We start from the raw sequence: 15,738 nt of genomic DNA on the forward strand, positions 1-15,738 counted from the left end.
GTAGACATTTCCAGTTGATAAGGATATGAAGGAAGCAAAATCTTTGAAGGGGAGCCAGGTGTCCCTCAGAAGAAAGCAGTTTTTTTTTTTTTTTTTTAGAAGGAAGCATTTTTGTGACACAGTTGCTTATGGGAGTAAGGGATTTTGTTTACCATGGACTGGAGTCCAGTGAGCATGACAGAGTGGGATGGGAGAGATGGCCATTGAAGGAAGATGAGCCATTGGGAGTGGGAGTGGGACCCTTACTAAATTCCAGATACCATGTGGGACACTGAGGATAAAAAGATGAATACGACTCTAGTTCTAAGGTAAATAAATATAAAGGATGTAATTTATATATAGCATGATCAATGTAATTAACATGGCTGTATGTTATATATGAAAGTTAAGAAAGTAAATCCTGAATTCTCATCAAAAGGAAAATTTTGTTTGTATTTCTGTAATTTTGTACATATGTGAGACGATAGATGTTTACTAGAGTCATTGTGATAACCACTTCATGATGTATGTAAATAAAATCATTATGCCGTATACCTTAAACTTATACAGTGCTATATGTCACTTACGTCTCAATAAAACTAAATTTAAAAACCAAAATGTCGGGAAAAGGGTAAAAATGAATAAGACAATGATGAGTCATCCATTTAGGATTAGACTGAACCAAATCCTGTGGGTGGATTGGCTGCTCTGATGATGCCTCTCTTCAGAGACCCTAAGGGCCAGAGGCGTTAGCAGAAAGATAGACCCAGTGTGTCACTAGAGATGCAGGGAGTAAAAAGCTAAAAATGCATTGCTTTGTGTCCTCCTTGGGTCCCTTCTGTAGAGCAAAAAATAAAATAAAAAAGTTATATAATGGAGGAAAAAATATGGGCGTGCCATATTTAGATCATTCGAATGAGCCAGTCACCCAAAAATTAATTAAACAAACCTGAGAGATGTATTCCCCCCGCACTCTGCTAATTCTTCAGGAACCTTCTAAGGATCCCTGCAACCAAGTGATCCTTTGATGCTATTATGCTTCAGAACAGTGTTTGGCTCACAGGGATCAAAGGAAGAAAGAAAGGACTATATTTTTAGATTTTTCTCTGGGGCTCCAGAGGTACCGTGCACCTGGCTCTCTCTGTAGCTCTCAGAATCTAGAATTTTGTGATTTCCTTTTTAAAAAGCTCTTTTCTCTTCTCTACTAGGGGAATCTTTCAAAAAGGCTCGGGTAGGGGGCTACTGCAGCTGAGAGGCACTGGCTGAGCCCGGCTCCTCCTTCCATCACATTCCCTTCCCGCGGTGGTCTCTGCAGACTCCCCATCTGGCAGGGGTCCCCAACCTCCCAGATTCTAATGCCAGGTGATCTGGGGTGGAGCTGATGTAGTAATAATATTAATAGAAATAAAATGTACAATCAATGTAATGCACTTGAATCATCCTGAAACCATCCCCAAACCATCCCCACCCTCCTGCTTCTCCACCCCCGTTCTTGGAAAAACTGTCTTCAACAAAACTGGTCACTGATGCCAAAATGGTTAGGGATCACTGCCCTGGGCCAGATAGCAAACCTCTTCTTGCTTGAAGGGAGGAAACCCCAGATGGAGAGGCAGCAGACAGGGAGATGAGAACAGAGGCAGGGTGGAGGCTAAGCTGACTTAGTTAGAGCAGAAAGAGGCTGTAGGGGCCATAGAGAAGAAAGAAGCTTCCCAGGACAGAGAGGAACAGAGGACTGACTCTTGGCTAAGACTCTTTAGCAGGACTTGGAGCCACACAGGAGCTCTGTGCCTGGGGACTCAGTGAGCTTGGGGGTGGGGAGGTGTGCACACGTGTTGAGGTTGTGTGTGTAAGACTCTACCAAATTTTCAAAGTTTCAAATTTTTAGAGTTACCTTAGGGACTTCCCTGGCAGTCCAGTGGTTAAGACTCTGCACTTTAATGCAGGGGGCGTGGCTTTAGTCGGTCAAGGAGACATCCTGACCACCCCTGGGTACCCAGCTCGAGTATTAGCTGCTGCAGGGGAGACACAGGAAGCAACGACATGAGCCCAGCCTGGGGCACCATCCGCTCATCCACAGATGCCAGGGGGCTCCACACTGCATCTGGGCCCCACGGGACAGAGAAGGGCCCCTCACTGTCCCTGCCCTTCACAAGGACACAGTCTGTTTGAGGGGACACTAATCCTTGTGAAGCATCAGTAAGCCATCCAATAGCATAATTCTTTGTCACACTCCCAAGGCCCAGAAGGGCTTTCTGGCATCACTGGGGAATTTTGGAGGAGATGGGCATTCATCCGAGTCTTGAGGCCTGGGAGGGCAAGACTGGGATGAGAAGAGAGAAGCGCTCATTCCAGAGAGAAAGCACACTGATGAACACACAGTTGGCTCATGTGGGAATAAAAGAGGTGGCTAGTCTGACGGGAGTAGAGGCCTACTGAAATCCAGTCAGGTGGGAGGAGTCAGATTACCCGGGGCATTTTGAACTTCAAAAAGAGCTTTGAAACCTAACAAAATCCAGGTGTCTGAAAGGGTCTGGCCATTTCCCCACTCTGCCCTGTAGCTACAAGCCCATCGTGGAATTCATCGATGCCCAGTTTGAGGCCTACCTGCAGGAGGAGCTGAAGATCCGCAGGGTACTGCACACCTACCATGACTCTCGCATCCACGCCTGCTTGTACTTCATCGCCCCCACGGGTCATTCCTTGAAGTCTTTGGACCTAGTGACAATGAAGAAGCTGGACAGTAAGGTAAGGAGGCAGGGGCGAGGGTGGGTGGGAGGTGGGGCCTGCTGGACCCCTCCTGGTGGTCTCCTGTGCCACACTGATGCCAGAGTCCGGCAGAGGTTCTGTGGCATTGGCATCCTCCCCTTCATTCCCTGTCCCTCCATAAAGATGATGTTAATTGCTCCAGCACCTGAGTCGTATGCTTTGTGATGTTTTCCCAGCACCAGGCATGAGTGTGCACTGAGCTGTCTTCTGCCCTGATCCCTCTTGGGAATAAAGGTGGATGCAGGACAGATGGCTGTCTGAGTCTAGGGCCTCAGACTTTGGGTGGTGGAAAGGTGTTTTTTTTTCCTTTATCACAATGTTAACTGATCTATACTGGAATCAAACATGCAAGCTTGACTTCAAAAGTTATTATTCTTATTATCAATAATAATTTTATCATAGCAGCTAACATTTATTAAACCTTTATTATATGTCACCACTGTAAAAGTGCCTTGTGGAGTGTCTCATTGAATCCTCACAACAACCCAGTAAAGCAAACACCATCATTACTCTTATTTTATAGAAGAGAAAACTGAGGCTCTAAGAGGTTTGGAGACACCCATTGTCATAGAGCCAGCCCTGGCAAAGCCTAGATTTGAACTCAGCTCTGTGGTGCCAGGTTACATTGCTTCCACACCCAAGGGAAATGGCTGTGGGATTCAGGCACATCCCGCTTTAAGATAAACTGAAAAATGCAAGTCCCACATCAGATGTAAATTAGACAATGATTCTTCATGTTAAAGGATTATTGGTTGTGCAAGATAATTGACCATGGGATTCTTTAAAAAGCCTCATTACTAGTACATTTCCTCCCTTAACATCTCATATGTGCCTGGCACTGTGATGAGTCCTTTATATGCATTGTTTTTATTTCATTCTTCCAATAATCCTGCGTGGTAAGTATTATTATTATTCACATTTTACACACGAGGAAACTGAGGCACAGTCAGATAGCTTGCTCAAGATGACTTGTAATGGATCTGGGATGCAGACCGAGCTCTCTCTAACTCCAGGGAATTTATTTTACAAAAAAAAAAAGAAATCTTTAAATGTGGTTGTTTAGTAGCACCTTCACTATAATCACTGAGTTTCAGCTGTCATCAAAAGAGGAGCAATTTGTCATTTTTCACAGCAATGAGTTCACCGCCTGTGAGTAGCGTGCTGCTCAGGAAACATCACCATGCCCTGCATGTCATGAATAAGGCAGCACGGAGCCATGTGGTGGGCAGCCTGGTAGGCGGGCTGAGTTAGGTAGGCAAAGTTCAGCCTATGTTTACAGCGTGCCGATGGGGGAAGTGGTGAAAAGAGACAAGAATTGACTGCCTGCTGCATTACCTCGCCAAGGCTTCAACCTCCATGCCCCAAAGACCTGAAGGGAGGTGCCTCCAAGGTCCAGTCTTTCTTTGACCAACACCTGAAGCTGCGGCGTCAGCCTGGAGAGGCTCTCCAAAGGCAAAGAGCAAAGAAAGGGGAAATTTCAAGTCTTGAGCTCTTTTCAGGGCCCAAGCACCATCCACACCAGCCCATTGGAGTGTGCTGGCAGGACCAGCTGTGCTTGTTGTGTGAACTTGAGCTTGGCTCTGCTCTGTCTCACTCAGGCACGTGCCTTTCCGGTTGCTTGACCTTCCAGCAGTAAAAGCCTTGTCCCTTCTTGGAAGAATTTCAAGGATTAAGGTTCAGGTGGATGGGACTTCAGGGCAGCATCAGGCCTTTCTCCTACATCTGTACAAAATTGGGCATCTGCTTCTGCTTTCTTTACACAGAAATTAATCAGGGACTCTGACAGTTAAGCTATTTTTGGCTAAGTCTCAGATCAAATTGGGCTCCCCTGGTAGCTCAGCTGGTAAAGAATCCTCCTGCAATGCAAGAGACCCCAGTTCGATTCGTAGGTCAGAAAGATCCTCTGGAGAAGGAATAGGTTATCCACTCCAGTATTCTTGGACTTCCCTGGTGGCTCAGATGGTAAAGAATCGTGCAATGTGGGAAACCTGGGTTTAATCCCTGGGTTGGGAAGATACCCTGGAGGAGGGCATGGCAACCCACTCTAGTATTCTTCCCTGGAGAAGCCACATGGGCAGAGGAGCCTGGTGGGCTACAGTCCATAGCGTCACAAAGAGTCGGACACAACTGATCGACTAAGCACAGCACAGATCAAATCAGTAATGGAGGGTGGTCTTCACGTCAGTGGGCTGCTTCCTTAGTGTTGGCTCCAGAAAGAGGGCCGTGTATGCATCTTCATGGAGCCCTGCCCTGCCTCACTTCCCACATGGGTCTCTTTCACCTAGTTTAGGGCTAGCCCCCACAAGATGGGTTGGGACAGTTGACTATTGACAAGGAGTGGCCTCTTCTCCCCTTGTCCACCACAGATTCCCAGTTGTCATCTTTCTGCTTCAAAATCACCAAAGCAATGACCTTGATATTAAGATATCACGCAGCTCATCAATTTGGATCTGAGCTGGTAGGATAAGACTACAGACTGAAAAATGAGGTTCAACTTGGATCTGAATCCCAGTTCCAGTATGTGTGTGCTCTGTGGCCTTGGACAAGCTACTTAGCCGCTCTCTGTCTCAATTTGTCCTTGGTAAAATAGTGGTACTAATACCTTCTGGGAGAGTTTTCTGCCAGGGTTAATTGTGTTAATCCATGTAAAGCACTTATTGTTCAGTGCCCAGCAAACAGAAAGCACTCATCGTCATTTATTATACTACTGTTTGGCTATGGAGGTGGCCAGGCCTGGACTATTGGGTTGAGCTGCTCCTTCTGGCAGCTGGTAGAAGTCCTAGGTCACCTACTCTGAGCTGCAGATTTCCAATAATGATGCCCCTTTGCTCTTCCCTTCTCTAGGTGAACATCATCCCCATCATTGCCAAATCAGATGCCATTTCTAAGAGTGAACTAACCAAGTTCAAAATCAAAATCACCAGCGAGCTTGTCAGCAACGGAGTCCAGATCTACCAATTCCCTACAGATGATGAGTCAGTGGCAGAGATCAATGGAACCATGAACGTGAGTGGGCTTCACACAGGGCTTCAATTTTCTGGCCATTTGCTCTTTAGGATTATTATTTTGCCAAATAGTAGTCAGACCTCACCATCCATCTTAGTGTAATCAACTCGATTATCTGAGTCTCAGGTATTTGTGAGAAAGAATTTAGAGACAGACAGCTCCTCCCTCCTCAGACATGCAGAGATAAATAGCCAGAGACTGCAGGAGGGAATGGCTGACCCCAGGAATCGGTTCGACCAGGGGATTCCGACGTCTCCTACCCTCCTCTTTGACGCCTCTCTCATCTAGGCCAGGCAGCCCCTGGGGGACTGCCAGAAAGGCAGTCTTTGTCTCAGACCAGAAAAATGTCTCGACAGTTGATGCAGCAAAAGAAGGCAAGTGTGAGAAAGTTGGCTGGCTTTGGAGACTCGAGGATAATCTGTACTCAGATAATCAAGCCCTCTGCCCCTGGGAGGAAAAATGACACGTAGTCTCCAATTTTTCTGGTGACTAGAGAAATGTTATTTTTAAACTTCATGATTATGTTTTGCTTTATTAAGTGTGAATGAGTTGAAGGGAAAAAATGAAAAAAAAAAAAAACCAACCAACCACTTGCCATGTTTCCTCTCACTCCCCCACTTCCCCTCCTAGAGGAATGAGTAATGAAGGAGGCAGGGAGTCAAATGGCTCCTCATGCTTCTTTACAATGTGTTGATGCTGTTGCTGCGAAATCTTCAATGTTGTGATTTCAAGGAGACAGCTAATAGCTTGCAGAAAGCCTCTGCTTTGGGAACAGATTTCTTTTTCTCTATTGAGAGTCATCAGTTTTTTCCTAATGACATAATGCCTGAGTATAGCCAAATGCAGGAAAGCCTTGTAATAAAAGCCATTTTTAGAAAACTTTCCTGCTGCCACCGCCCCCTAAGTCATCATTACGCATCAGCTACCACCTCCTATGAATCAGCCAACAAATTAGCCTAGTGGGGCAGCAAGTCACTGTCTTGCCTGCCTTTTTGCCCATCAGCACACCAGAGATATGTTTGTGATGAGAGGCCCTTGGTTATCTTTGACAAACCTGGCTGGAGGATAGAACTGTGTAGATCATGGGAGGTGGAGTTGTGGCCTCTCTGACTAGGCCTGAATATTGAAAAACTAATTTAAAAAAAAAATAAGGTTACAGCATATCCTCTCCAGCCGCCAGGACATTTTGATGAAAATTAGGTTCTGCTAGGATAAGAAAACCCGAAGGGGCACCTAATCTCCAGAAAACTGGAGCTTAGAGAGAAGCGTCATCTGGTGTCACCACACTGAGGTCTGGAAACTTGTACTCACCTCAGAACATCGGGCCCCATGGATACCTGAGTCACTAGGCAGCTTTCAGGCTGGTGGTTTGCTTGGCTAAGGATGGATATGGATATGGTCGAAGAGTCCTCAGCAATCTCAGGGTGTCACACAGAACAACCTCTGACTATGTGGTGGGTCAGGAGTGACCATCGTTTTGGGCTCTGCTTTCAGCTTACCTCTGGGCCCTTGCTTGAAGCCCGTGCAGCCTTGGCCTCAAGGTGGGAAACTTCCTGTGCTATGAAGCAGTAATCCTCAACTATGCTGTTTCACCTGTGAAGAGATTTGGGATTTGGGGTCCTTTTTTTTTTACAATAAATAGTCCCAGTGTGCCAAAGCTTCACTTTGAAAAACCTAATTTGAGTGGATCTGAGGTTATCCCTGCAACATCCCTCAGCACTCATTCTCTTGCGTTCCCCCAGGCTTTTTTGTATGTGACGGACGGCTCAAGACAGGGGTGGCTTACAGCTAGCATGCCTGAACTGGGCGTGTGCATGGGAGGGGGCATGCATGTGCAGACTGTGTATTACATGTGTTGTGATGGGGGAAGGCGGGGGGAGTAGCTGCTATGAAATACATACAGAGAATTGCTTAGCCTGACTATCCCTGGAGCAACTGTGTCACACTGGGCCTTCCAGACGAGTTGTGGCCTGAGAAGCAGCAGCATCAGAGAGCTGGGGTTGAGTGGTAGGAGAAATGGATGCTGGCCTCTCAATTCTGGATTTGACTCCAGCCCCACAGTCTCAGCCACCCTAGCCAATTGTCATGGGAACTGGGTTGGAAGAATGGAAGAAGCCTCTTGCTCTAGTGGAGAAGACTTCTCAGTCATCCCTTAGCTCCCCACTTGGGATTTTCACAGCAGGGAATGAGAGTCAAGAGGTCTAGCCTCCCTCTTGGCTCCTGGGTGGCTCTGAAAATACTTATTTCGGCTCAGAGTGCTCAAAAGAGAGAGGGAGAGGTCTTGCTGTATGCTACTTTCCACCAATACTCTGATAGCTCTCAAGGTGGCAGACTTGAGTGCTAAAATTTGCTCTGGTGTGCTGTGCTAAGTCGCTTCAGTTGTGTTTGACTCTTTGCAACCCTTTGGACTGTAGCCTATCAGGCTCCTCTGTCCATAGGATTTTCCTGGCAAGAATACTGGAATGGGTTGCCATACCCTCCACCAGGGGATCTTTCCAACACAGGAATTGAACCCGTATCTCTTATGTCTCTTGCATTGGCAGGCAGGTTCTTTACCACTAGCACCACCCCGGGAAGCCCAAAATTTGCTCTGTTGTTCAAATTGAATGTTCTTTGAATGGTTCAAACCACGGCCAGGGAGCAGGGAATAGGCCCAGTTACTCAATTTGGCTCAGTCAGCTGGCTGCCTGTGAGCTGTTGGGTTTGGCCCCAGCAAAGGCATTTGGGCCCAGTGAGAGCATATGGGTGGCCAGGAGGGTCACAGGGAGACCCATAGGTACAAGTCTGTCTCCCCCCACCCCAAGGCAGCAGTGCCATTTCCATAGTTCGCAATATTTGTGTGTGAATCACCACCAAGGGTGAACTTGGGAGGATCAGTCAATGCTCTTGGGCTTCCCTGATGGCTCAGATGGTAAAAGACAATTCTCTTGCTCGGTGGCCAGTAGGAGCCTAGAATGAAGGCCAGTTAACTAGCCCCACAACTGGGAAATATTGTCCTCCTGGGAGGAAGCTATGCCCACTCCAGATCTTATCAGATGAAGAATCAGTGGTCCTGACAATGTATTTCACTGGGCTAAGGGGGATGGTCATCTAACCTCCCTAATAGAATGGGTGTCTTAGAAACAGAATAGAATAGTTCAGGCTGGTTGACTCATCGAACACTTTTAAATGGACCAAGAGGAATTTAAGGGACATATGAGACCATAAAGATAGTGAGTCTGGGCACTCGTCCTCTGCAATGGCCCACACTCTGTTTGTGGAGTGTGTCTCTCTGAATAAATCTACTTCTTACCTATCACTTTGTCTACAACCCCATACCCTGGGCTTCTCTTGCCTTCCAAGATAGCCCCCAGTCTGTCTACAGAGTGTATTTCCTCCCTGGATAAGCCTTCTTTCACTCTAAAAAAAAAAAGATAGAGAGTCTGGGAACAGACTCCCAAGAGGAGGCTTGGGACTATCCCTTGTTGGAGTTTTCTGAGACAGGGGCCCATCTGAGGTCTCGGGTGAGTGAGAATTACATGGAATCCCCATAGGAACCCATACATGTTTTAGCAGCAGTGCTGTCTTGCAAGTCTCCTCTCAGGGCCCACACCTACAAAGTGCCAGCCCCAGGCAGGTAGGGGGTAGGGGCTGGAGGATTTACCTTCTCCCTGCCCTGCTCAGCTCTATTCTAGTTGTCAGAGCCACCAGGCTCTCAAGAGCAGCAGCAAGGTGGCCAGAGCCAACCCCACGATTTCCTGCCCTTCACGGTTAAAGCTGAGCTGACCTGCCGCCCTGGGTGGTGGCAAAGGCTGGCAGCTACAGTGTGGTGTCCTCACTGCTCCTTGGGAAGATTTGGGCATGGGAGGTAGGAACCTGGGCAACTCCTTTCAGTTGTCCGTACGCCAGTTTTCCAAATCACGAGTGGGGCTTGTAATAACTGCCCTGGAAGGCTGTTGTAGAATCAAATGAAATCTGCCTGGGACCACTCGGAAATGAGATCCTTGCAGAAACTTATCAGAACAGACTTTGATGCCAGTTAGAAACGAGTGTGCCAGGGGAGGTCTCAGAGCCCTCTGAAGCTGCCATGGCAGGGACTGTGTGTTTCAGAGTGGGGAGGGATAAAGTGACAGCAGTTTAAAGAGGAGGGGGAAGCAAGTGACCCTGTCATGCTAACTGAAAATGTCTTTTGGAGATAAAAATAACACACCCAAGGGAATACTGACTTTTTTTTTAATGCCTTTATTCTCTTCTGGATTTTTTTTTTCTTTTTTCGCTCTTAAGCCCAGAGAAGTACTTCCCACTTCACATACCCTCCTCCCGCATCACTTTCAGCTGAGAGCCCAGGATGTGTGGGAATGCTCCACCACCAGTCCCCTGGTCTAGCCCTCTGTCATGCTGCCCCTTCAAGTGACTGAAGCTTTGAGGTCTCTGCAGATGGGGCAGGCTTTTCCTGAAAGTGTTTGGGGGTGAATTGGAGGCTGCCAGCATGTTTTGGGTCTCTGAGGGGGAATAAATTGTGCCCAATTGAACCCCCGCCCCTTCTGACCTTGAGAGCCGGCTGGCTGAGGTCAGAAATGCTTCAGCCTTTAGGCAGGGTTTCCAGGATTTCACACATACCACCCCCGCCATGGCCCTATTAGGACTGACAAAACATTTCCTACCTCCACCCCTTGCTCACTTTCCATATCCATAGCCTTGTCCTTCCCTCCTTCTTCTGTCCCCTATTTGGGGACAGTCACAGCAGTGGGATGTGGCAACACTGAGATAATCATTGGAGAGCAGCTGAGAGTGGGTGAAGGCCCAGCACCTCAGCGGGGGGTCGGGGGAGGAGTGGTTTAGCAGATGTGCTGGGGCTGAGCTCCCAATTGACACCTGTGTTCTTCCACTCTGAAGAACATTCTTGGGTGCAGGGCTAGAGGAGAACAGAAAGGAATTATTGACTGTGAGGTCAGATTTAAACCGCCTCTTACAATTTGGCCTTGCCTGGCCAGTTCACCCCCTGGGTTTAGAGTGCTCCCCTGATCTGCTGCTCAAACCCCAAAAGGGAGTGGCAGACCAGCAGGGGTGGGCTTTGAAGTCAGAGAGACCTGGATTCCACTCCTAGCTCTGCCCCTTACTATGGTGGCACTGCTGGTAAGTCTCTTGGCCCTTCTGGACCTCAGTTTTGTCTTTTATAAGATGGGTATAATAAGCATACCTATTTCCTAGTTTTGTAAGATTCAGCGAGATAATGCCACGTAGAGCGCCTGGCACATGGGACAGAGAACTGCTGCTAATATCAGGTCTATAGCTCCCGATCCCTTAGTATGATTGCTACTACCTACTTTGGGAACCCTGCTTTGACTTCCCATGGAATCAGCTTCTCCTTCCTCTGTGTTCCTCCAGCCTCTGTTCATAGTCTGCACCTTACTGTGTTATCATTGGTGTGTCTCTCCCCTCCCAAACTGTACAATTGCCAGGGCTAGGCTCTGAGCTTTTTCAGTGTTGTATTCTTCTTAATGCCTGGCACATAGCAGGACGTCAGTTCAGTCCAGTTCAGTTCAGTTCAGTCACTCAGTCGTATCCGACTCTTTGCAACCCCATGAACCACAGCACGCCAGGCCTCCCTGTCCATCACCAACTCCTGGAGTCCACCCAAACCCATGTCCATCAAGTCGGTGATGCCATCCAACCATCTCATCCTCTGTCATCCCCTTTTCCTCCTGCCCTCAATCTTTCCGAGCATCAGGGTCTTTTCAAATGAGTCAGCTCTTCGCATCAGGTGGCCAAAGTATTGGAGTTTCAGCTTCAACATCAGTCCTTCCAGTAAACACCCAGGACTGATCTCCTTTAGGATTGGTTGGATCCCCTTGCAGTCCAAGGGACTCTCAAGAGTCTTCTCCAACGCCACAGTTCAAAAGCATTAATTCTTCGGTGCTCAGCCTTCTTCACAGTCCAACTCTCACATCCATACATGACCATTGGAAAAACCATAGCCTTGACTACACTGACCTTTGTGGACAAAGTAATGTCTCTGCTTTTTAATATGCTCTCTAGGTTGGTCATAACTTTCCTACCAAGGAGTAAGCGTCTTTTAATTTCATGGCTGCAATCACCATCTGCAATGATTTTGGAGACCAAAAAAATAAAGTCAGCCACTGTTTCCACTGTTGCCCCATCTATTTCCCATGAAGTGATGGGACCAGATGCCATGATCTTCGTTTTCTGAATGTTGAGCTTTAAGCCAACTTTTTCACTCTCCACTTTCACTTTCATCAAGAGGATTTTTAGTTCTTCTTCACTTTCTGCCATAAGGGTGATGTCATCTGCATATCTGAAATCATTGGCATTTCTCCCGGCAATCTTGATTCCAGTTTGTGCTTCCTTCAACCCAGCATTTCTCATGATGTACTCTGCATAGAAGTGAAATAAGCAGGGTGACAATATACAGCCTTCACGTACTCCTTTTCCTGTTTGGAACCAGTCTGTTGTTCCATGTCCAGTTCTAACTGTTGCTTCCTGACCTGCATACAGGTTTCTCAAGAGGCAGGTCGGGTGGTCTGGTATTGCCATCTCTTTCAGAATTTTCCACAGTTTATTGTGATCCACACAGTCAAAGGCTTTGGCATAGTCAGTAAAGCAGAAATAGATATTTTTCTGGAACTCTCTTCCTTGTTCAATGATCCAGTGGATATTGGCAATTTGATCTCTGGTTCCTCTGCCTTTTCTAAAACGAGCTTGAACATTTGGAAGTTCACGGTTCACGTATTGCTGAAGCCTGGCTTAGAGAATTTTGAGCATTGCTTTACTAGTGTATGAGATGAGTGCAATTGTGTGGTAGTTTGAGCATTCTTTGGCATTGCCTTTCTTTGGGATCAGAATGAAAACTGACGTTTTCCAGTCCTGTGGCCACTGCTGAGTTTTCCAAATTTCCTGGCATATTGAGTGCAGCACTTTCACAGCATCATCTTTCAGGATTTGAAATAGCTCAACTGGAATTCCATCACCTCCACTAGCTTTGTTCGTAGTGATGCTTTCTAAGGCCCACTTGACTTCACATTCCAGGATGTCTGGCTCTAGGTGAGTGATTACACCATTGTGATTATCTGGGTTGTGAAGCTCTTTTTTGTACATTTCTTCTGTGTATTCTAGCCACCTCTTCTTAATATCTTCTGCTTCTGTTAGGTCGATACTATTTCTGTCCTTTATTGAGCCCATCTTTGCATGAAATGTTCCCTTGGTGTATCTAATTTCTTGAGGCGATCTCTAGTCTTTCCCATTCTATTGTTTTCCTCTATTTCTTTGCATTGATCACTGAGGAAGGCTTTCTTATCTCTCCTTGCTATTCTTTGGAACTCTGCCTTTAAATGGGTATGTCTTTCCTTTTCTCCTTTGCTTTTCGCTTCTCTTCTTTTCACAGCTATTTTGCATTTCTTTTTCTTAAGGATGGTCTTGCTCCCTGTCTCCAATACAGTGTCACGAACCTCCATCCATAGTTCATCAGGCACTGTGTCTATCAGACCTAGTCCCTTAAATCTATTTCTCACTTCCACTGTACAGTCATAAGGGATTTGATTTAGGTCATACCTGAATGGTCTAGTGGTTTTCCCCAGTTTCTTCAATTTCAGTCTGAATTTGGCAGTAAGGAGTTCATGATCTGAGCCACAGTCAGCTCCCCAGTCTTGTTTTTGCTGACTGTATAGAGCTTCTCCACCTTTGGCTGCAAAGGATATAATCAGTCTGATTTCGGTGTTGACCATCTGGTGATGTCCATGTGTAGGGTCTTCTCTTGTGTTGTTGGAAGAGGGTGTTCGCTATGACCAATGTGTTCTCTTGGCAGAACGCTATTAGCCTTTGCCCTGCTTCATTCTGTACTCCAAGGCCAAATTTGCCTGTTACTCCAGGTGTTTCTTGACTTCCTACTTTTGCATTCCAGTTCCCTATAATGAAAAGGACATCTTTTGGGGGTATTAGTTCTGGAAGGTCTTGTAGGTCTTCATAGAATAGAACCATTCAACTTCAGCTTTTTCAGCGTTACTGGTCGGGGCATAGACTTAGATTACTGTGATATTGAATGGTTTGCCTTGGAAATGAACAGAGATCATTCTGTTGTTTTTGAGATTGCATCCAAGTACTGCATTTCGGACTCTTTTGTTGACTATGAAGTGGGTCAGAATATCTGAGATCAAGGCCTGTTTGTCCAAGCAGGCTAAGAAAGCTTGTTTCAGTGGACTTTTTGCTTCTCTGTGTAAAGCCCTTCTGAGTAAAGCTCTACCTGGCTTGTAAACAGTATTTAATCAGTGGTTCCATTTGGCCAGTGGTGACTCAGCACTTCCTGTGGAATGGAGCATTGGGAGCATGTCCTGGGCCTCAGTACGACTAGGGGCACCTGCCTCTTCTCTGATGCATGAAAGCAGCCTCATTAGCTAGGCCTTGTGCCTTACTCTCCCTTTCCACCTCAAGCACCAAGCCATACCCACCGTTTGTACTTTTCTTTCCTCTGCTATTCCTGTGACTATTCAAGGAGTATTTATTAAGCACCTACTGTATGCGGGGTGCCAGACTGTACACTTGAGCCCTTGGGCATATTCTGTCTTCTGTGATTTCAGGTATAGAATTCAGTCTTCCCTAACCAGATTGTAAGCTCCCAGAGGGTAAGGGAGTGAATTTTCTATTCCCTTTGTTTCCCTTTAAAGCCCCTGAAACAGAACTCAGCTCAGTGATGGGCACCTGGGTAAATACTTGGGGACTTGACTTCTAGGCTCGTGAGTTTGAGGCAAGCTCTTGCTCCAGGATAGTATGAGACCAGGGGCATCCACCTCAGTCAGCAGTGTGGTTTCTGTGCGTGTCTATTCTTAGGGCTCTCATACTGTGGGGAAAGGGAGCAGTGGTTCCAGCCCCCTCCATTCTCCTTTAGTCTCTCTCCACACATAGCCCTCTGTGTCCCACTCACCTGCCTTCGGAAGGCGCTTCGCCTCAGCAACCATGAAGACTGAATAGCTGGCTCATCTGTGTATCTGCTTATTATTCTGCTTATTTTCTGTCTTTGTTTCCTATGCACTCGGCCATATCCTGGTTACCTTCTATTGTGAATTTCTGAACATGCAAAGCTTGCAGTAGGCCTCTCTCCCTACACATCCTGGGAGCTTATGAAATGCCTCCTGATGGTGGCATCAGTGAGAGACACTGCGGCAGGGGTACCGAGGCCCCTGCGATGAGCAGCAGCTGTATTGGGGCCACTCAGTGCCTTTACCCGGAATTCTCAGCTTTTGTCTGCCTCCTGTTTCAGGCCCACCTGCCATTTGCTGTCATTGGCAGCACAGAAGAACTGAAGATAGGTAACAAGATGATGAAAGCTCGGCAGTACCCCTGGGGCACTGTGCAAGGTGAGTGAATCTCCGGGAGAGGGGCTATGCTCAGCAGTCCCCTTCTATCTGTCCCTTTGCTTGTCCCCAGCCACTGTGTGACCAGTTCCTCACTTGTCCCCAGTTTCTACTTATTCATCTTGGGCCTCAGGCATCTCTAGGGGTCACCAGCAGGCAAACTTTGGCTCCATACCTGGATTCTCTGCACTGAGCAAGCTCTCTGTCTCCAATGGAGAAAGCATTCCTAAAACAAACATAAATGTACTTGCAGCAAGGTAGGACAGAGAATGTGAGAAAACAGGTGTACCCACTTGAGTGTATGAGACGTACAAGAATGTCCACAACAGTGTTGTTCATGATAGCAAATAGTTAGAAACAACCCAGAGCCATTAAAAATAGATTGGGTGAATTGCAGAATGTTCAAATAATGCAATATTATACCACAGTGAAGATGGACGGACTATATATCTACAGCAATGCATCTCACAAACAGCATGTGAGCTGCGTAAATCATAGACAGATACAAGCTGGATGATTCCATTTATATGGAATCCGAAAGTAAGCCAAAACTGAACTTTAGGTATTCATGCATAAATCATAAAACTATAAAGAAAAACGAAGGAAGGATAAACCCCCATGTCAGGACGGTGGTTAAGTCTTG

The 15,738-nt window shown here is 46.7% G+C and overlaps 1 protein-coding gene across 11 annotated transcripts in view; it reads left to right on the forward strand.

Annotated features, from left to right (window-relative positions):
• Positions 1 to 15,738, forward strand: part of SEPTIN6 (septin 6) — a 76,082-nt gene that overhangs the window by 42,752 nt on the left and 17,592 nt on the right. For all 11 annotated transcript variants that reach the window (XM_042242096.2, XM_042242100.2, XM_060408265.1 and 8 more), the window contains 3 exons: positions 2,538 to 2,724; positions 5,590 to 5,751; positions 15,002 to 15,098. In XM_042242096.2, the coding sequence (XP_042098030.1) occupies positions 2,538 to 2,724; positions 5,590 to 5,751; positions 15,002 to 15,098 (446 nt within the window). The remainder of the gene's footprint in view (positions 1 to 2,537; positions 2,725 to 5,589; positions 5,752 to 15,001; positions 15,099 to 15,738) is intronic.

The sequence above is a fragment of the Ovis aries genome, chromosome X (genome assembly GCF_016772045.2).
Source record: "Ovis aries strain OAR_USU_Benz2616 breed Rambouillet chromosome X, ARS-UI_Ramb_v3.0, whole genome shotgun sequence".
Classification (NCBI taxonomy): Eukaryota; Metazoa; Chordata; class Mammalia; order Artiodactyla; family Bovidae; genus Ovis; species Ovis aries.